General features: G+C 56.4%; 1 protein-coding gene across 1 annotated transcript; it reads left to right on the forward strand.

The window, feature by feature from the left end:
• Positions 1-6,414: 6,414 nt before the first annotated feature.
• On the forward strand, positions 6,415-19,687 carry DBH (dopamine beta-hydroxylase; the record flags this gene model as incomplete). The annotated part of the gene is given in 14 exon segments (XM_084494210.1): positions 6,415-6,483; positions 6,485-6,505; positions 6,507-6,848; positions 9,089-9,235; positions 10,566-10,823; positions 12,179-12,355; positions 12,644-12,746; positions 13,809-13,975; positions 14,587-14,730; positions 14,844-14,882; positions 15,410-15,469; positions 16,082-16,209; positions 16,796-16,955; positions 19,273-19,687. Coding segments are annotated over 14 exon segments (1,950 nt in total). The 3' UTR covers positions 19,408-19,687.
• Between the last annotated feature and the right edge of the window lie 1,412 nt (positions 19,688-21,099).

Consider the following 21,099-nt stretch of genomic DNA (forward strand, 5'->3'; position numbering starts at 1 on the left):
GGCTGTATTGATTAGTGCTGAACCGTCTGCACCACGGTTCCTTTTCAGCTTTGCTTCAAGGTTGCTTGGACTACGTGCAGACCATGCTTAAAAGCTATGCCAAGAAAAAACAATTCTAGCTTTTTATTACTTTTATGGGTCAAACGTCATTGTCTAGCAATTTATCTTTGTATTTTTGTTCAGAAATATGAAAGATAGAGGTTCTTTGTTTGGGCCATTCATTTCGGTTTCTGTGGCTGTATTCCTGTATTGAAACAAACAGCCTCCTTTCTTCCCAAGCTGCCTTTTTAATGAATATGTCAAAGCAATTCTTCTCCAGTCTGAACCCAGGACAGGAGCAAAGAAAACCAATGTTATAACAAGGACTTAGCAAATACTTGCGCTGCCTTAAGCCAGTACAGATCTTATTTTGTGGATCTCTAACACGAGATCCAGTTACTCTAAAATCAATTCTGTGAAGATCAGGTACCGAACCTCTGGAGCAGACCAAGGTTTTTATGAGGAGGACACCGAGGTTTTTATGGTGTTTTGGTACTGTTGCGGTTGCAAGACGTCTGTTGAGAGCATGGTCTTGTTGTGCGAGGGGCTGAACAAGCACCCAGACTTTGCAACGTGCGTTTTTACAGGAGGAAAGCGCTAATTAGGCGCTGCAGCATGGGAGCCGGCTGATAGCCTTGAGAGCTGGCCACTGGCCAGCCACAACTTCTAGCAGCCCTCCTTGCCGGTTGGGAAGTGTCCTGTGCCTGCCAAGTCTGCGGGATAAACAACAGCAGCCAGGAGCCAAATCGTTTGTAGGTTTTAAGTTCAGGTGTTCGGGCTGTAATCAGCTGCTGTCCCCTGATGCCACCGGTGGGTTGTGCACGGTGCAAGTCCCTCGGGGAGTTCGTGCAGCCAAGCTGCCCTCCTGCACCCACCAGTTCTCGTTTCCTGCCACCTGCCTCAGGACTTGGGATCAAAGTGTATGGGAATTTCCCTTAATTCACCACCCAAGTCCATTTTCTAGGCTTTTTTCCCCTCCTCCAGATTGCTCCTTCACTCGGGGAGGAGCAGCTTCACCTGGTTATCGTGGCACAGGTGGCATCTTCCCATTGAGACCCCATTTGACCCATGGCTTACATGGCCACAAACCACAGCCGAATCTGGCTGCTGCTGGGAGCAATTCCCAGCTTTCTGTGTGCATTTCCAGTGCTCCACCAGCTTTGCTCCCACAGCAGCTCAGCAGGGACAACAATTTCTAGGTTCAAGCCCGAGAACCTTTCTCCCCCTGCTTTTACCACATACAGTACAGGAACCCCTGGCTCATAAGCACAGCCCTAAGAGCTGGCCAGAGCCAAGACCTTGCCTGCTGTCCCTATTGCATCTCTTTTCTGATCCCTTTGAGGGGAATGAAGCTTCTCAAATAAGTACATTTAATCAGGACGGATGAGTTCCCACGTCCCCAAGCCAGCTGCTTCGCTCCTGTGGTGTTGGGCACCACCAGCCTGTGCCCAACACCAAATCCTGAGGTTCGTGGGGTGCAGCAGCCTCAGCATGGGGCAGGCACATGGTGCTGCATCGCATTCACCAGCCCTCACCGTGACACACGAGGCTGGCACTGCAATGTGCTCCTCCACAGCCACTGCTTCAGCTGCAAGGGACAGCGAAAGGAAGGGCGCAGAGAGGCAGAGGGCTGGATTTCAGGATGCCCACCACAAACTCCATCATGTTTTTCTTCTTTCTTATTCAACCCTTTTAAGGCTGCCGAGAGTATGGCACGTGCTCCCCATACAGAAGCCATGTTGAGTTTTCTGGTGCAAGTCATATTCATCCACCACCCTTTATTGTACCTTCTGTTAATTCATCTGTTACAGACATCAAGTATGCAGGGCAGACCTACCCGCAGCCTTTGTCATTCAATGCACCGACCCTTCTGCTAAGCTGTTAAAGCTCCATCTTCAAGGTCCTCAGGCTTTTTTGGCCCCATGAATTGGCTCCTCAGTGCTGAGGCTGGCTTGCTGTGCAACCTTCAGGAAGCAGCTTTGTGCCAGACGGCGGTGGCTGGAGGAAAAGCAACAAGAAAGGCTGGCAGCAGGGAGCAGAGCCCGGCACAGAAGGGCTTGGCACCAACCCACCCCCCCCCCAAAAAAAAAAAAAGCACCTGGCAGAAAGCCCTTCCCCTGGAGCTGTGCCTGTGGTGAGTTCAGCTCCTTTTGCTCCTGTTCCCGACCAGCTCAAAGAAAACTGCTCCAGAGATGCACGGGGTCACCGCAGGAATATTAAGACAAGTGCTGCAAAATGAAAGCTGACAGGTACTGCAGAAGGGCCACGCAGGACGTTGCGTGTCTGACAAACAAACACAGGTTTGTGGTTTTTTTTTTTTTTTTTTTTTTTTTTTTTTTTTTTTTTTTAAAGGATAAAGCAAATCCTGCCGAGTTTGGTATTCACCTCCACATGCCCGATAATGAAGCGTGGAAAGGTGTCTGCTCAGACACACACAGAGAGCCACAGAGAGAAGACAAGTGGGGAGTGAGCATCCCACGGAGAAGGGCATTGTAAGCCCCAAGGGGGCTGCAGCACCGTGGGCTGGGGGTGTCACCCACAGGGGACCAGGGGAGACGGGAAGAGGAAGCCACTGACCCAGATTGGGAGCTTGGGGTAGCAGCCACAAGGGCAATAGGTGGGCTGGGGTGAGCTCCCTAGCAGAAGGAGCCTAGAGCGGGGCTTATCCTGCCTCGAGCATCCTCGGCAGGGACACGTGAATCTGTGCTACAATGCGTGGAGCTGGTTATTGCAAAGCCACTTTATTTATGGTGTTTTTATTGGCAGGGGAGTGGGAGTGCAATACAATTTTAGCCACTGATGTCTCCATCTCCCTTACATTCCACCTCCATTTCCAGAGACATTTTTTTTCCTTGAATTACACGATTCCTCCAACGGTCCAAGGGACTCTCTGTACCTGAGACGGCGCAGGATGAGCTGGGCAGTCTTGCTGAGCTGGGCTGGGTGTGGGCAGCTCTGGCAGAGCAGAAGACTGCACGTCTCCACCACCATCGCTCCTGCTCCCCACCAGGGCCAAGATCTGCTGGGATGTGCCCGAGCACAAAGGAAGGGCCAATTCCCTCCACGGTCTGTGGGGTGCACAGCTCCTGGGCACAAGCAGGCTCAGCAAACAGCCCAGCCAGCTGCACCTCTCTGAGCATTTTAGAAAGATCCCATGGAAGACCAGAGGGAGCTGCCGAGTCCAAGATCACCAAGATGTCCCCTTGGTTGTGCTCCAGCTCCCAAACCTCGCCCAAATCTCTCCCACCTCCCGCTGGCACTACCCGCTGCATCACGCAACCCTTTATAAACAAGCCCGGAGCCCGCCTTTGTCTCTTCCTGTCCTTTCAGATATTTTGGGTGTCGGTGGCAATCTCTCCTGTTTATATAACAAAGCCACAGCCCAGTGTTTGTGGCACCATATCCATGGAAACCCTAATATAGCATGCACAGGCAAGGAGGATTTCATTAGGTGGCTCAGCGGTGGCAGCTTTTGGGGGGAGCAGTAGGGGAGGGATGTCTTTGGGATGCTGGGCTGTGCTGGGAAGGACCTGGCTGTCCACCTGGCCTTGGGCACCCATTGAGGCAGTGCCTCCCAGGAGCAAATGATGCTCACTTTTTGCTAGCTTTGGCCTTTCACCTGCTCTTGCATCACCCCCGATGGTGCCCTGGGCTCGCCGCAGCCCACCCGCCTGCCTTGCCTGCTGCAAAGAGCCACGGGTGATGGACTGAGGGGAGAGGAGAGGCAGAAGAGACCCCAGTGGCTCAGGCTCCTAAATCAGGAGCAGGAGCAGCGGGGCTGAGCCAAAGGGCAGCTGAGGTCCAGTTCTGTCCCTGGTCTGGGGAGACCCCTCTGGTGGTGTGCGAGAGAGAAAATTTGGCCCTGAGGAAGACAAAAAAGAGAAACACCTTAGGAGGAAGCAAGAAGCTGGGAAGAGCAGAGGCTCTGCAAGGGTGCTGCTCTCATTTGCAGCTCTCATGGGCAGCTTTCAGGACAAACTCATGCATGGTGTAGAGGGAACGCCTCTTCCCATCACTGCAGGTGGGTGCCACCTCCTCTGAGCATCCCAGCTCGACCAGAGGTCTGCAGGTTAAACAGCGACTGCCTCTGCTGGGAAATAACATGACAGGAGCCCAGGGGCATGGGGTGGGTCTGGCCAGAGTGGGGAATTGTTCACAGCATCGATCAGGGTCCCCAGGCCCTACCTGCCTGCATGAGCATCTCCCCTACGTGCCAGACCTCTCCTCTCCCTCTGCAACCGCATCGGGTCCAGCCTGACTCAGAGGCTGCCTAACCTCATCAGCGCCGAGGAAATTGGATCAGGACAGTGGCGCAGGGCAGGATCTGGCCACGGACAGGGGCTGTGGCTGCCAGAGCCCCGGGGCACGGGATGCTGTGCGTGTGCTGCGCCCCGGCTCCGCGGGAGCAGACAGCAGCCGTCCCTCCGCGCCCCCCCTTGCCTTAATCGAATTTGCATCCACGTTAGTGAGGCCAGGGATTATAGCTCGGAGGGGTGCTGCCTGCTTCAGCTCAGCGCATCAATTGTGTTTAAGCCTGCTTACCTGCACGCAAGGCTTATGGGGTTCCTACGGCACCTAGCGTGGGGTCCGGGGGGTCGCCCATAAAATACAGCCTTTCTCCAGGGGGCTGAGGGCACTCTGCGGGTGTCCTCTGTGCATCACGGTGCCCTTAGCTCTTCTCTGCCAGGGGAAATTGGGCAGTCTATGCAGGAGCAGAGCACAGGAGCTCTGGGAGGGGCTAGCACCAGCGTGGTGGTGCTGGTGACAGCTCTGGTGAGACCTTGCTGGCTCTGTGCTGTTGTCTCTGTGCTCTGCCCTGAGGCCAGAGGCTGGACCCACAGCCCCCTGGTGTCCCTCTCACCTGCCCCAAGCAGCTGGGGGGTCAGAGTTAGCAAACTGGCACTGCTACATCTCATCCAAGTCCTAAAATAAACCCAGGAGCAAGGGGAGGAAGGCTTGATCCTCGCTTCTCGCCTGGATTTATGAGCGGTGGCTTGGAGAAACTGAAGGGGGGAGAGAGATATACATATTTTTTTCTCCTCTTTAAGTAAATTCCCGCTGCTTATCTCCAAAGTTCAGCTGTTTTCAAGCTGACCTGCCTGCCTTACGCTGTTCCGCTGCAAATTCCTTCTGTGCAGGAAAGCTCAGGAGCTCCACTTGCACATGCCAGCAACCTGGGGATTCATCTCTAATAGACGGAGGTAGAGCTCGTCAGCTAAGGACCCCCTCCTGCCCCCCGACGAGGATCATTTTCCTTCCTGCCACGCTGACAGCAGAGCTTCTTTCCCCTCGCAGTTTGGAATCAAAGCCAAGAGAGGAGGAGAAGCCGTGCTTGGAGGGTAGGAGCGGGGCAAGGCAAAAAATCTGTTCTCAGGGCCTTTTGTCACGCAGCCAGCCGTCTGCCCGAGGAACCGGGGCTGGCAGCCGAGGGACACCCATCTGAGGCTGCCAGCCCCACACCTAGCCAGGACCAGGGACACTGCCTCTTCCTGCAGGGTGCAGAGGGGCTGAGGGGTGCCACTGAGGAGGTGCAGCCTCCCCGGGGTGCTGCGGGGTGCGGTGCCACCTCCTGCAGGTACCTGCAGAGGCATCGGGGGAAGGAGCATTATCCATTACCCTGGATGACCTCCGTGTCTCAGGACATGATGAGAACCCTCACCAAACGTAGGAGAGGTGCACACGTTGATAATTCATTACAATACCAGGCACCGAGCTCCATCCTCGTGTTACGCAGCGCTGGGGCGCCGGCTCTGCCCGGTGACATTGCTGCAAGGACCGTGAGCAAAACCCGAGCTCCATGGGGACAGAGGGGACTCCGGGAGGCATCCAGGGGTGCTGCTTGTCACGGGAGCTGGCACAGAGAAAATGGGGCCACAAGCTCTGAGTGTGAACCAGGCAGGGTGCGTGTATCAGAGCTTGAGGCTGTTTGTTCCAGTAAATGCAGAAAAGTTAATATCCAAAAGAGAAAGCAGCAGGCTAAAGAAATGAGAAGGGGGACAGTGGGGGACAAAATGGTATCTTCAAACCGGAGCTGAAGTCCCAGCTGCTACAAAAGCAAAGGAATAACAAATATTTAATGCCTCCAAAGGTGCAGGCAGGCAGAGCCAGAGCGGGGCCACACAGAGCCGGCAACAGGCAGCACCAGCAGGGCACAGCGCGGCCGTGCAGGGAGCAGCTTGCAAGAAAGCGGCACTTTGCAGCCACTAAGGATGATTTAAGAGCAAATAACATCAGCCCAGTCGAGTTCAATTGCTATTGATAATGTCCATGTGCAATTAGAGCCAATTAAGGGGAGGCAGAGAATGACAAGTGTTTGGCCAGGAGGTGGTGGGGGGGGTGAGGGTCAATACCACAATCCAATTTCCCCACAACCAAATGCAATTAAAGGGTATCGCTTACCCGGCTCGCCCAGGAGGGCCGGAGCATAAATGGCAAAAGCCAGGAGGGCGGCTGCCGTCCTGCCCAGCATGCAGACCTCCGGCAGCAAGAAGTGCCCCTGCCTCGGCTTCAGGCTGCGGGAGGTGGCGTCCGTCTACTTCACCATGGTCGCCGTCTTCCTGGTCATCCTGGTGGTCGCCCTGCAGGGCTCGGCGCCCCGTGGCACCTATTTTCCCTACAAGGTGCCCCTTGATCCCCAGGGGCTGCTCGAGCTCTCCTGGAACGTCAGCTACCCCGAGCAAGCGGTGTACTTCCAGATCCTCAGCAGGGAACTCAAGTTCGGGCTCCTCTTCGGGATGTCGGACCGGGGAGAGTTTGAGAACGCGGACCTGGCCGTGCTCTGGAGCGACGGGCACAGCTCGTATTTTGGGGTGAGTTGCACGTGTTTTGTCATGGCTGCTTTTGGGGTTGCTGCCTAATGGGTGAATCTGGCCTGGTTTGTTGGGGCAGAGCTGGTCCAGAGCACGGCACGGGGCTGAGCGGGGCTGGACTGCTCCATGAAGGTGCTCCATGAAGGTGCTCCAAAAGGGCTGGGGGGGTTTCTGGTCCAGAGGTCTGTGCTGTGGGCTTGGTATGGGATCTGAAATCCAAAGAGAAAGGGATAAATGCAGTAACCCCGCTGCACTCATCTTCAAGTGCTCCAACAGGTGGGTGCACAAAGAGCTCGGCTACACGCAGGCTGCATCGACAGCTTGGTTTGCCTGTGCGCTGCCCTCAGCCGCATTAAAAATTAATTAAAAATTAACCACCGCTCCCATTCCTGACTTTGAGAAAGTGCAAAAGTTATCCACCAGCCAGCCTGCTCCTGCCAGCGTCAATGAGCTGCCTGCAGCTCACGTCTGCGGCCACAGACAGCAAAGCTCAACAGGACACAGGAAAACCCAGCCCGACGGCCGCCTGCCAGCAGCGTGGCGTTATCAGAAATTAAACAGGCAGAAGTATTTGGGCGGTCTGCAAGTGCCCTGTGCTAGCAAATGGGGGGGGGGCTCATTTCCAGTTTTGCTATTTGATTTTTTTTTTCGTTCCTTTCCTACACGGTCCGTTTGTCCAGGCTCTCCTGAGGGTTGTCTTTCCGCCGGGGCTGGAGCTGCAATACCTCACCCCGTGCTCTCCGGCAGCTCCCTGTCCCCAGATCACCACGTTAGGTTTATTGCAAGTGCTCTTCAGTGCAGAAAGCAATTCACATTTTCCCTGGGTGAGGCTTTCCAGTAAGTTGAATTTTACCTCTCTGCTTCCTTGAAATTAGCCATAAAATATATTCTTTCACCATCAGCGGCAATGTGATCTGCAGTGCAATGAAAGGATGAAAAGGAGGGCTTATTATCTGTACTGTTTTCCTGCTAATTACCAGCCATTCAGGATGTGTGATGACCCAAATGCTACAGTATTTCACAGCATCATGTTTAAAAAAACATAAAGGATCATTGCTAAGCTGCCTTCTTGTGCTCACTGGAAGGCAAACAGCGCTGAATTAACACCAAGCAGCACTGGGGCTCTCTCTTTCTGTTGGTGCTGAACAGCATCCTGCAAGGAGCTCCCTGTAAACCTCTCCAGCCCCGGTTTTCTCTCTCCCAGCAGTCTTTCTGCTGGATAAGGATGTCAGCTGTTAAAGAGAATTTGCTCACCCCCCCATGTACTATGAGATTAATTTGCACAACGCACTCCTATGAAAACAAATGTCATGCTAGCTTCATGTAGCTGATTTTACTCTCCCCCTCTAAGGACAATATGTTCTTGAAATATCACTCTATACTTCTGGCTGAAACGGTGCCAAGATGCTTTATTCTTTTTCTTTTATTCCTTCCCCCGAGACGAGAGAACCAGTGCCACCAGTATTGGTACTGCAAGGTACTTCCCAGGGGCCTTTTCTTGGTAAACAAAAGCCACAAAAAAGAGATTAAAAAAAACCAACAATGATGTTGTTCAAATCCAAATTATTAAAATATTTTATATTATATATAAAATTTCTACTCCAACCCTTCCAACTGCTAAGCACAGGAGGAGCCTACCGCATTGCTTCCCAGCGTGGCTGTGTCACCACCATTAACCGAGAACAGTTTTCAGCCTTGCCTGGCTCCTGGGACAATCTGTCCACAGCAAATTCAGGGCACTAAAGGGAGGTTCGTGGTTCATAGGGCTGACACTGCAACCCATCAGGGGGCTGATCTCAAATCAAGAGCAGCTGGCTTGTGGCAGGGGTCGTGGAAAACACATCACCCCGCTCAGAAAGTGCCCCCAGCCACACACCCGGAACAGCGCAGACTGATGCAACCCTGCGGGCTTTCCTCCCCCAGCTCCTTTCCCCAAATGCATCTCAGCTCTAAAAGGTCTTTTTGCAGAATATTTAGGCAGAATATGAGCCGTTCTGCAGAATATTGGTGCTGGGTCTGGTATTTCACAGCCGTGAAAGGCTGGTGAACCAAAGGAGGGTGAACCAAAGGCTGGTGAACCAAAGGGGGGTGAACCAAGGGTTGGTGAACCAAAGGGGGGTGAACCAAACGTCGGTGAACCAAAGGAGAACCCATGCACCACTGGAGGTCCCCTCCGTGCCCCCCGGGGCTGTGCAGGACCCACGCAGCCCCTCGGCTTACTGGGTGCTCTCCTCCTGCAGGATGCCTGGAGCGATGCCAAGGGGCACCTCCACATGGACTCGCAGCAGGACTACCAGCTCCTGGGGGCTCAGAGCGCCGCCGAGGGCCTCTACATCCTCTTCAGAAGAGCCTTCAGCACCTGTGACCCCAAGGACTACCTTATAGAGGTATGGCATCGCCCTACCCCTGCCACAGCACCCCTGGCCCCATCCCAACCCAACAGCTCCAACCCCCAGCCTGCAGCTCAGACCTCACCCCTGTTGTGTTTTTGGGACGGCACCGGGTGTTTGTGCTGCTTAGTGCAGTAAGGAAGCGTGCTACAGATGTCAGCCCCACGCCATGAGTAATGTTTGGCACCCTCTCTTTACAACCCCTTAAAAGCCTCTCTAACGCGTAGATTTCGGCTCGTTTGCATCATCCACTCCTGGTAAGCGTGCGCTAGGTCTATATAAATACCCTCCTGCATCACTCGGGCTTGCAGCCGGGAGCCAAGTGTTTGGAGTGTTACGAAGAGGTGTTGCTCAACGGGAGGCAAAGAGGGGGCTGCAGGAGCTGAGCGAAGGTGCAGCGAGTGGAGCCAGGGCTGCGTGCTTGTGAGCGCCTGGGTCTGCAAGGGGGCAGTGGGAACGGCCCCACTGGGGATGTCAAAGAGCTTCGGGGTCTCAGCCAAGGAGGGGCAGCCCCCAGCTGCAGGCAGGGATCTCCACGAGGCTCGTTTGAGATGAAATCCTCTGGGGGACGGGGTATTTGGAAGCCACCGTGTGCACAGAGCAGCCTTGAGGTTTTGTTGCTAGTTTTCAGAGGCGTGCCTTGCGGTGAGAGGTGTCTGCCAACACTCGGAGAGCCCCGGAGGAAAAAATATCCGTGTGTGTGAACCGGGGAAAGACTTGCAGGTCTTTATTCTTAGCCTTGGAGAGAAAATGACTCCCTTTTCCCTTCCTTCTTACCTCCTGTCCAGAGCTGAGTGCCTTCAGCAGCACCTTCCCTGCCTGCAGTGCTTGCAGTAGAGCCTCTCGCCCTGACGCCCTACCAGAAGCTGGCAGAAAGGGCCTGGGGGAGAAGTTTGGTTTCTGCTGCTCCCCCCCAAGCTGCTGCCCGGGGTCTGGATCCATGTGGCCACCCCAGCCCGGAGCTCAGGAGGGCCAAGGGAGCAGAGAGGAGCCAATCCTTTAGGGGCAGGGGAGGGGTGCGAGGTTCTGATATTGACTTCTGTTGGAAACCTATGCCGTGTAGGGAAAGCTTTCCAGGCTCGTGGGCTGGTGGAGAACTCTCTGTGACCATCACTCAATGCTAAAACATGCTAGCCAAAGAAATTCCCCTAAATCTACAGGCACGGCCCAGCAAAAGGAGATGCTGCTGAAACCAGGATGGTTTCCCCTTTGGAAAGGGGCTAGGGCCTACTTCCAAATTCATGCTAGCAGTACCAGTCATCCATGAGATTTACGTTCTCTGGTATCCTACACACAAAACTACCTCCACGCTCTGTTCTTGCTTCAGGACGGCACCGTGCACCTCATCTATGGGATCCTGGAGCAACCCGTCCACTCCCTGCAAGCCATCAACATCTCTGCCATCCACAGGGGGCTGCAGAGGGTGCAGCTGCTAAAGCCCAACATCACCATCCCTGAGCTGCCCAGCGACATGAAGACCATGGAGATTACGGCCCCCGGTGTCGTTATTCCCAGCCAGGAGACGACCTACTGGTGTTACATGGCAGAGCTGCCAGACGGCTTCGCCAAGCACCACATCATCATGGTAAGAGGCAGGAGAAGAGGTGAAAGAGGAGAAATGTTTTCCCTGGTGCATCTCAGCAGGGGCGTTCAGGTCCCTCAAAGCCGTTCTGCAAAGCCCACCTCTCCCCTGCCCTTTCACAGGGAGGGTTTCAGACCCAAACGCACACCCAGAGCACCAAAACACCTCCCTGAGCCAGCCCGCCAGGCAGCAGCACCCTCACATCCCTTAGAGAACCTGAATCTGGTGGCAGGTTGGTGACTTTGGCACACGAAATGGGGACTGTGGTGACTTTCCTCCTGGCACATTGAAAGGGGACCAGGGCAGGGCTCAGAGCAGCTCCCTTGCAGAGGGCAGAGCTGCAGCCATCAGGGGCAGGATTACGGCTCAGCACATGCTACGAGGAATAAATAAACGTGGCAAACAAATTAACAAGCCTGGCCAGGGCAGGGCAGAGTGAGCCAGAATGTGAACTGCCCTCTAACAGATCAGGCATATTGAAAAAAAAAAAAAAAAAAAAAAAAAAAAAAAAAAAAAGGAAAAAAAAGGTAGATAGAAGATAGATAGAGATAGAAGCAACTTATGTGCAGATATGTTGCACATGCTCAGCTCGTATCCTCGAGGGGGGCAGAGAGCTGTGGCAGCAGAGTGCCCGTCCTGAGGTGCTGGCAGCATCACCCCCAGCACGGCACGACCCAGCACCCGCGGGGCCAAAAACACCGAGCAGGGAGAGGGGAAGCCTGACACGGGAGCTGAAGCGAGCGCTCAGTGATTTGTAGGGGAGAGACGATGCTGCAAAGGAAAGCTCAGAAGGAGGATTTTCTCCCCAACAGATGGTGCGAAATGAATCATCTGTGTGTAAGTAAAAAGTGCGTAACTCCTGATATCTTCCCGCTGCTGCAGATCAGCTCTACAGCTGGCGCTTTTAGCCGGAGTCATTCCTCAGGCGTTTGAAGTCACTCTTTCTACCCAAATCCCCCCTGCCTGTGCCCAGAACAGCAGCTCCTGGCTGGGCATGAAACCCGAGAGCTGCGGGCAGTGGGGCCAGGACCCTCTTTGTGAGAAATCAAAGTCTTCTGAGCCCAGCAAAGGACTCGGTCACCATGAGGCAGCCTGAGCTCTGCTGCTCCTCAGGTGCAGCCACCTGCAGGGAAGGGACGAGGTGTTTCTCCAAGAGCTCTGGTGGATTCTGGGTTGGTCCCAAAGGGACCAGGTTGGTCCTTGGTTCCTTGTCTCCAAAGCCACCCTCCCTCCCCATCTCATGGCAAGAATCGAGGGCAGACTCACCCATGCTGGGCTGCACATACAGCACGCTCGGGGCCGGGGGCTTGGCAAATGGTCCTGACGTGTCCCCTGCCTTCTTGGACGCCGCTTTGCAGTACGAGCCAGTGATCACGGCGGGCAACGAAGCCCTGGTGCACCACATGGAAGTCTTCCAGTGTGCCGCCGAGCTGGACACCATCCCGCCGTACAACGGGCCCTGCGACGCCAAGATGAAGCCAGAGCAGCTCAACTACTGCCGGCACGTGCTTGCCGCCTGGGCCATGGGCGCACAGGTGAAAGATGGGATCCCCCGCTCCTGGGTAACCCTCCTGCCATGTCCCAACCCTCCCCAGTCCCTTCTCGTAGGAATGGGTGCCTGACCCATCCCTGCGTGGGCTGCTCCAACCCCAGCCTCTGCTAGGAGTTGGGTTCAGCCCCTTTTAACCCCCCCGATTTTTCCCCAAGACACCTCTGCATTTCCACCCCAGTCCATAAATCAATGTGACCCCCCTCCCCTAATGCCCTTGGCTCCCTAAATCGACGTGACACCCCCTCCCTTGATGCCCTCCCTCCGTTTCCAGGCTTTCTACTACCCCGAAGAAGCAGGGCTTGCCTTTGGTGGTCCAGGCTCCTCCAGATACCTTCGCCTTGAGATTCACTATCACAACCCCCTGGTGTTCAAAGGTGAGTGGGGAGGCAGGGAGGATGCTCGGGGAGGGGAGCCCAGCAGGCAGTGGGGTTTCACATCGGTCCTGCAGGGCTACGACCCGTGGCAAGCCCCATATTTAGGGGGGTTGCTGGTGGGTGCCCCCCGACATCTGTGGAAGGAGCTGTGGAGGGGCTGAGCTCAGAGCCAAGAGCATCAGTGATGCCAAAGCCACCGGAGAGACAGCACCAGCCTGGCTGGGGATGGGGGGATTTGGATGTTGTTTTAATGGCATTCCTGCTTTGATAACGTTGTCAGGAGACACATTTAAAAAAAAAAAAAAAAAAAGGATTCCAAACAACACACTTTCTTCATTTACATAAAATCAAGTAACTTCTTGACTACCCAAGTGTATTTTTAGGAGACCGGAGCATATGCACTGTAGATCAATCATAGCACATTCGGCAACTTGAGAAGAAACACATCTATAAATACGGAGCTCGCGTCTTTCATAACTTCCCAGCCTTGGTGTGTTAACCAATAGTGTCTCCCTCGGTATTCTTATCCCCTGGCGGGCTCCAGCTCAGAGACAGGGGGCTCAGCCCTGGCACCGCTCCTCTGGCCTGCCTGGGGCTCCCTCTGGTTCCCCCTGGCTGTGTGTGGGCACTGGGGGTTAAACAGAGCAACCTCAGATGCACCAGAGACCAGGAGCTTTGCAAATGCAAGGGGTGCTTGCTCCACCAGCATTTCCCCTCCTGCCAGGCCCCCAGGAAGAGCCTGGCTTTGTTTTTTGGAGGTATCAGTTAAAGAAAATGCAATGAGCCACGCTTCTGAGTCTGCCAGAGCACCTGGAGACCTGCCCACTCCTTGCCTTTCTGTCGGAGCAATTGGAGACCTCTCTGCGGGACCAACCCCTGCATGAAAATATCTAGGATTTTATGACAATAGGAATAGCACCCACAAAAAAATCTGTGAGCGAGGAGCTTGAGCTCCCCTCCCCACACCTGTGGCAGCAGAGCATCCTTTTCCATGCCTGACCTTACCCAAGAGGCGTCAGCTCTCCCGCAGCCACTTGCCACCCCGTCCTTTTGCCCACCCAGGGCGCCGCGATTCCTCGGGGATCCGCCTCTACTACACGGGCAGCCTGCGCCGCTACGATGCTGGCATCATGGAGCTGGGCTTGGTCTACACGCCGGTGATGGCCGTGCCCCCGGGCGAGACCGCCTTCGTCCTCACCGGGTACTGCACCGACAAGTGCACCCAGCGGGTGAGTGCCCAGCCCCTTGAGCCCCTTCCCTTGGGGTTGTGCTGGAAAGAAAAACCCCACGCAAACCAGCAGCAAGTGGTCCTGAGCAGCTGGTTGGGATGAGCCAAGTTCCCCGTGAAGACAGAGCTGCTTGGAACCAGCTGCTCCGTCTCCCCCGAGTACCGTTGCCATCTAGGAAAACATACTGCTGTGCCGTGCCTGGGTGCTTTCCCCTATGGAAATGCGAAAGATTGGCTTCTGCTTCCTGGGGAGTTCCTTAAGAGCTCGCTCAAGTATGTTTTCAAACCGCCCACCCTGCTCTCAGGCAAGTTTTAGTAGGTATTTTTTATAGGGCCTACCCGAAAGAAGTTGTCGGTGCCACAAGCGCAAGGAAGCAAGCAGCATCCAGATCCTGCTGATCTGGGGCATGGCAGAGCATTAACTGGCTATGGCAGCAGGCTGAGCATCTACCCCCCTGCACAGCTCACCTCTGGGCTGCCCCGAGGGTCCAGCAGCCCCCCAAAACCCTTCCAGGAGCCAGAGAGGACCCGTTCCAAGCGCACGGCCCCGGGGACGCACGGGAGGGAAGAGGGATGGGGCCAGGCAAGGAGCTTGAAGCCGTCCCTCCCCAGGCACTGCCTGCTGCCGGCATCCGCATCTTCGCCTCGCAGCTCCACACGCACCTGGCAGGGAGGAAAGTGGTGACTGTGCTGGCACGGGACGGCAGGGAGAGGCAGGTGGTGAACGCCGACGGCCACTACAGCCCTCACTTCCAGGTACGGCGCCGTGCGGGTGGGTGGCACCCATGGGACACCCAGTCCCGTGGGCACAGCTGGGTGCTGGGGCACGGCACCGCTCGGACCCGGTGCCTTTTTGTCCTCCCTCGCAGGAGATCCGCATGCTGAAGGAGCTGGTTGCAGTTTTTCCGGTGAGTGACTCCAAAAATCGTGGCGGTTTCCAAACAGAGCGAGTATTTCCAAACAGACCCAGCATGTCCCAGGGGCTTGGACTCCTCTCCGCTGCTCCATCACTGCTGCTGCTGCTCGTGGTGTCCTGCTCGAAAACCTCAGCCCTGGCCAAGCCATCCCCGGGCTGTGCTCGGGCTCCTGGGGTGGCCCTGCAGGGGGACAGGCAGCCGTGGCACCATGTTGGGTACAAGCTGGGCGATGCAAAATTTCCCTAAGTGGATTTTTTTTAAGGTGCTTTAGCCCGGAGGAAATTCTTAGGATGTGAGGAAAGCAGGAAACACAATTCCTGGGGTATGGCCGCAGGGAATCTCCTGGGGGGTGCAAGCTGAGCAAGAGCTTGGGGGGCACTGAGGCTGCCTGTGGGCTTGCACCACCAAAGAGCGTGGGGGTCTGCGGTGTTATGGATTCACTCCTCCTGACATTTGGTGACTGGGGAGGGGGAACTTTGCCTTTTCCCACCCCCCTCTGTCTGTTTGAACCCCCCCAGGGTGATGAACTCATCACAGCCTGCACCTACAACACAGAGGACAGGACCAAAGTGACCGTGGTGAGTGTGGCTGCGTGTGCGCCGCGGGGTCAGCAGCTGCACCTCGAGGTGCAGGCAAGGGGGGTGGGGACATGTGCATGGATTGGGGCTGAATCACAGCCCCCAAGGATGGGATGCTGCAGCTGGGATGCCAAGGTGTTAATTGAAAAGTGGCGCCTGCCTCTCTACCTCCCATCACCAACCCTTCCGCTGGGTATTAATTGTAATTAAAGAGAAGCGGCGTTTTTTTGACAGCGTGCGTTATTCCCTTACATAGGCAGCAAAAAAAAATAAAAATAAGGAGCCTGTCAGAGGTACCGTCAACAGGGACGAAGCTAAATATAGTGGAGGGATTACAGGGAATCTGCATTTTAATGTAAACCACACGTTCCAGCCTGAAAGCCTGTCCTTGCGCAAAGGGCGGGTGGGCAGATGAGCTGAGTGCGTGTGGTGGTGTGTGTGCACGTAACGGGGGGGGAATCTGTGCTCACAACCCCTTTCTGCCCCTCCTGCTGCCCCCGTGGGTCCGGCAGCACCGAGCTGGACCCAGACACGGCCGAAGTTTGGGGAGAAAATTTGGGGGCTGCTGCCCGGTGCCGCCCCCCAACCCACCCATGTGTGCATGTGCCGCAGGGCGGGTTTGGCATCATGGAGGAGATGTGCGTGAACTACGTGCACTACTACCCCCAGACCCAGCTGGAGCTCTGCAAAAGCGCCGTGGATCCGGGCTACCTGCACCGCTACTTCAGCCTCGTGAACAGGTAGAGGTTTGCCGTGCAAACGGCAGAGGGGCTGCTGCCCAGCCCTTTGCTGGCAATGCTGGAAAAAAAAAAGTTATAAAAATGGGTTTTCAGGCCCCTGGATATGCAGTGTTGGTGCCCGGGGCTCTCAGGGGGTGCGGGTTTTGGGGAGCCACGTGCTGGGGCACAGCTGGAAGGAGTCCTGCCCTCATCATCCCCCAGAGCAGGCACCAGATCAGGGCTGTTAAGGCTGGAGGTAGGGAGGATCCTAAGGAAAAGGAGACCTTTCTGGGCGTGGGACTTCCCTGCAAGGCAGTTCTGTCTGCAAAATACATTTTATAAGCCCAGGCAGGCACCAACCACCCTGCTGGAGAAGCAGGTGGCAGCTCATCTGCCCCTGGCGAGAGGGTGAGGTGCTGACCTTGCACAGGGTGTCCTGGGCACACCGGGTGGCCCCAAGTCTTCTCTGGAAGGTGCCAGCCACGGCAGGGGTTTCTGCTGCCACGTGCAGAGTCTGCAGCCTTCCTGGGTCCAGCTTCAGGCCGGGAGGAACGCGGCACCTCCAGCCCCCCTGGCTGCCTTTCAGCCTGGCATCTCTCCTGCGCAGGTTCAATGACGAGGAGGTCTGCACGTGCCCGCAGGTCTCCGTCCCGCAGCAGTTTTCCTCCATCCCCTGGAACGCCTTCAACAGAGACGTGCTAAAATCCCTCTACGGCTTCGCCCCCATCTCCATGCACTGCAACAAATCCACGGCCGTCCGCTTCCCGGTACGTACAGCTTCACCACCCAGGGCTGATGTGCTTCATGGCAAACCTCCAGGCCAGGGCTAAAACCTCCTCGATCGGCTCCTCGAAGGGCTGGGGACGTGGCTGCACCCCGTGGCCCCAAAGCAGGGAGCTGGAGCTGCCCGGGGAACCCCGGCACCAGCAGCACTCAAAGCACCGTGCCCCATCCGCCGGCACGCTGGGTGCACTCAGGCAGATTCAATTAGAGGATGTGCATTTGCATAAAGCGATTTCCTGACATCTTGGAGCAGCCCCGAGCGTTAAAGCAGGGCTATCTGCAGAAGCAAGGAGAACTGTGAGGCGATTTTACAGGATTTGGGCCAATTACGTCAGGTCCCAGCAGAGCAAGCTCATTACGCACCGCATCTGTGCAATCTCCAAACCTGGAGCTACAGCAAGGCATGAAGGATAAAGGACCACAGGAGCTTAAAACAAAACAAAACAAAACAAAACAAAAACACAAACAAAAGCCAGGCCCAGCGATGATGCTCATGACATTGATGATGATGAAGATTTAAAGCCACTGATGGTCCCTATCACCATCGCTTCCTGATGCCATTCATCAGTGTAATGAGCTTCTGTGATAAGGCATTTTGTGCTGCCCACTGCAGTGCTGGAGGACGCTGAGCTGATGGCGAGGAAGACAACCAGCCTTCCTCCCAGGTAAATCCCCTCCAGCCAGGTCAGCCCCAGGGGGGAGCAGGATCCTTCCCCTGCCAGCCCTGAGCCAGCCCAGCACCGGAGACCCTCACCTCTCGGCCGTGCAGAGCCTGGAACAGCAACAAAGGAGGCTCGGAAGTTTTGTGCAGCAGCAGAATTATGAATTAAGCCTCTTAATCACAGCCCTGGCAACTGTGCGAGCTCAGAGAGGGCCGGGGGCGGCTGGGAAGAGGCTGGCGGGGAGCAGAGGCGATGCTGGCACGCAGCGAGGGGAGCAGGGAGCTGAGCTCCCCCCCCCGCTCTCTCGGTGCGTTCGGAGCGAGCTGGATTTCAAGACATCTCATTTATTCCGCAGCATTTCTGCCAAGAGAAAAGCACCAGCTTCTAATTAAGCGCACGCATTTCTGCAGTTCAGTGATCCCAGTCCTGCCTCGCTCCCCGCAAGGACGTGGTGCTGTTAATTATTTAGCAAGCCCCTTCTCGCACCGAGGTGGCACTGTGAGCGTGGCGGGATGTCACCGTGCCATTTCCCTGGGATCCCAGCTCTCTCCCAGCACCAAACCCAGCCCCACAGCCCCACCGAACGCCCCCAATGCCCTCCCAAAGCAAGGGCTGGGGGAGATCTGCAGGGCACAGGGCAGACCCCAGCAGTTGGGCTCAAGGCTGGGGCCAAACCTCAGGGCAGGCACAGCCCCAAGCCCCCAGCAGCTCTCCTAAGCCTTGAGGTTGCAGAAAAGCTCTTGGCTCTCCAGCTGGTACCCTCCTGCCCCTCTCTGATTGCTTCGGGAGGGGCTCTCCGCCCCCTCCACCCTTCCCAAGGTTTTCAGGTGCAGGTGCGAGCTCTGGCCTGATTTGCTTCGCACACTCCAAAGAATTTCATCTGAAAGGATGAATCCAACTTTCTTCCCCCTGCTGATGACTCACGGCCCTACCTCTCGTCTCCAGCCCGCCCTCCTCCCTCTCCTGCTATAGCTCTGCCCGTCTCTGACACTTCTGCATGAGCAAACAGACGGGAGCCCAGCCTGGCCTGAGCTCCCCTGGCCCCTCATGGGACCACCGAGTCATGTAGGAGATGAATCCAGCCCTACAGGCTCAGCCCTTTGCATGATCTAACCCCGGAAAATTGCTCCTTGCAGGCAGAACCTGGAGGGTTCGTGCTGCCCGTGGTCACCTTGCCCCGCTGGCATTGCCAGCCCCTCCTCGGCTGCCACCTCCCTCGCCCCCAGCAGCAGCTGCGCACTGGGAACAGCGCTGGCACCTTGCAAATGTCACCTCCGAGCCCAGCTCCCTGCCAGCAGCTGGCAGGCAGCCTGGGCTGAGAGCACGACGGGCTGCTGGGGCTCAGGGCTCGGAGCTGTCTCGGTGTGACTCGGTGGGGAACGCATTTTTGGGGTGGGAGCTCCCCGACGGCAGTGGCTTCGTGCACTGTGGTGCAGCGCGGACATCTGCGCCGCTGCTGGGACGCGTGGGTGCTCCGACAAGATAACTAATTGGCGACGTCTCATGGGAAAACATCCTGCTTCGGGTTAAAAACACTTCCCAGCGTTAAAGATCGCGTCATTTTTAACACGCGTGGAGAAACACGGAGCGGCCAGGTGCCCGAAAGCCTCGGTCTCACCCTGCCCAACTCTCTTTGCAGGGCGAGTGGGAGAAGCAGCCGCTTCCCAGCATCACCGAGAGGCTGCGGGAGCCCGTTCCTCACTGCCCGCCCGCCCCAGGGTCTCATCCTGCTGCCTCCGTGCCCATCAAGCTGGGGGAGATCAAGAGGGTCTGAGCCGATTCCTGGTCCCCCTTGGCGTGCCGGCACCGCGATGGGATGCGCCTCTGCACGGCGGTGGCACGGGTGGCCACGGGGAGCCTCGTCCCATCACTCCCCCCATCCCTGCCTCCACCCAGGGGGGTTTAGGGCTCATCCCTAGCGGTTCAGAAAGTACTCCGGGGATGGAAAGCGCTATATTTAGTGCGTTATTAGCAAGCCCGGCTCTGAGTAATGCTGCTTTCCGCCCCCAGAATAATAACCGGGAGGTTTGCTATTGTGCCAAACCCAGCGCAGCCCCGGGGAGAAGGTGGGGGGGTGGGGGGGGAGAAGCCTTGCTTCCCCGCAGGGAAACTGAGGCACGGAGCACAGAGCAGCGTGGGAGCAGCACACGAGCCTTCCTGGAGCCCTGCGGGCCCGTCTCATTTGGGGTGGCTCTGCGGGGGCTCTCCCACACTGACACCCCCAGGGGGGACGGAGGGAAGGGGGGGAAGGATGCCGCCCGCCGCAGCCCCCCCAGCGCCGAGGATTATTCGCCTTGACGCCACCAGATGCCAATAGATGGGAGCAAACGACACTTGTGTGATGGGGTTTCGACAGGGAGAGGGATGGGGGGGGAGGGAAATGGGGGTAAGACAAACCTTTGGCAGGAAAAATGACTCCGTTCAATACCTAGGTGTGAAATAAAAAGGAAAAAGGATGCTTTCTGCTGTCGAGCTGTGAAGGGAGAACACTTGCTTGGACCAGAGGAAGGGCCCAGGGTGTGCAGGAGAGCCCGTCCATCCCAGCCAGCCCCTGCCCATGCCCTCTGTCACATCCACAGGCTCCCCTTGCAGGGACCTGACTCGCTCGGTGCATCCCAGACAAAGTCTGGAGCTGCCCTGCCTGGCTCTGCTCCCCGGTGCCAGCGGTCTCCTGCCATTTCGGGCATGTTCTCTGCAGAGAATACAACCCTACACAGCTTATAGGGTGAAAGCTGTGGGTTCTTGCAGGAAGATAAGGCTCTATTCCCCCAGCAGACATGTGGTTAATCCTGGCACAGGGGGAGGCATCCCCACACAGCCAGTGTGAACCTCATTTATTAGGACAGACGGCCAGGAGCGCGGCCACCCCCCCTCTGCCTTCCAGCTTGAGAGCACCAGGGAGCGCAATCGCCTCCCGTTGAGAGACAAACTCACCCCAGTTTGTTTTTTTTTAATGTTTCTAGTGAAACCAAAGCGTTTGGGAGTTCAAACTCTCGCCCGTGGCGCTTGTTGCGCCAGGCGAAGGAACCGAAATCGGTTCTCAAGACAACAGAAAACAAGCGAACCCAGTCGGAGGGAACGAAATGAAAAGATGCCGTGTGATTATTTCTTCAGGCGGGCGAAAACTGCGCTGGAGACGAGGCCCTCCCTGTGCTGAGGAGGATGGAGCCGCAGTCCCTCGCTGCCTGCGCTTGTTTGTGATTAAAAGAGGCCGGGGGGAGATGGGGAGGGAGCTCCGCAGCCATGGGGGGCTCCACGTGCAGGGCTCAGCCACGGGGCCACCAAAGGGACCGTGGACCTGTCCCCTCCTGCTCCCCCTGAGGACAGCCAGGGGGGTTTCCAGACACCTCCAAAGCCAGCTCTGTGCTGCTGTGGCTGGCAGCACGCAGCTTGGAGGCCACACGAGTCCCCCTGGCAGCTGGGAGCTGCCGGAGCCACCTCCAAGGTGACCTTGGGATGATGGCAG

This window comes from Aythya ferina (assembly GCF_964211825.1).
Source record: "Aythya ferina genome assembly, chromosome: 20".
Lineage (NCBI taxonomy): Eukaryota > Metazoa > Chordata > Aves > Anseriformes > Anatidae > Aythya > Aythya ferina.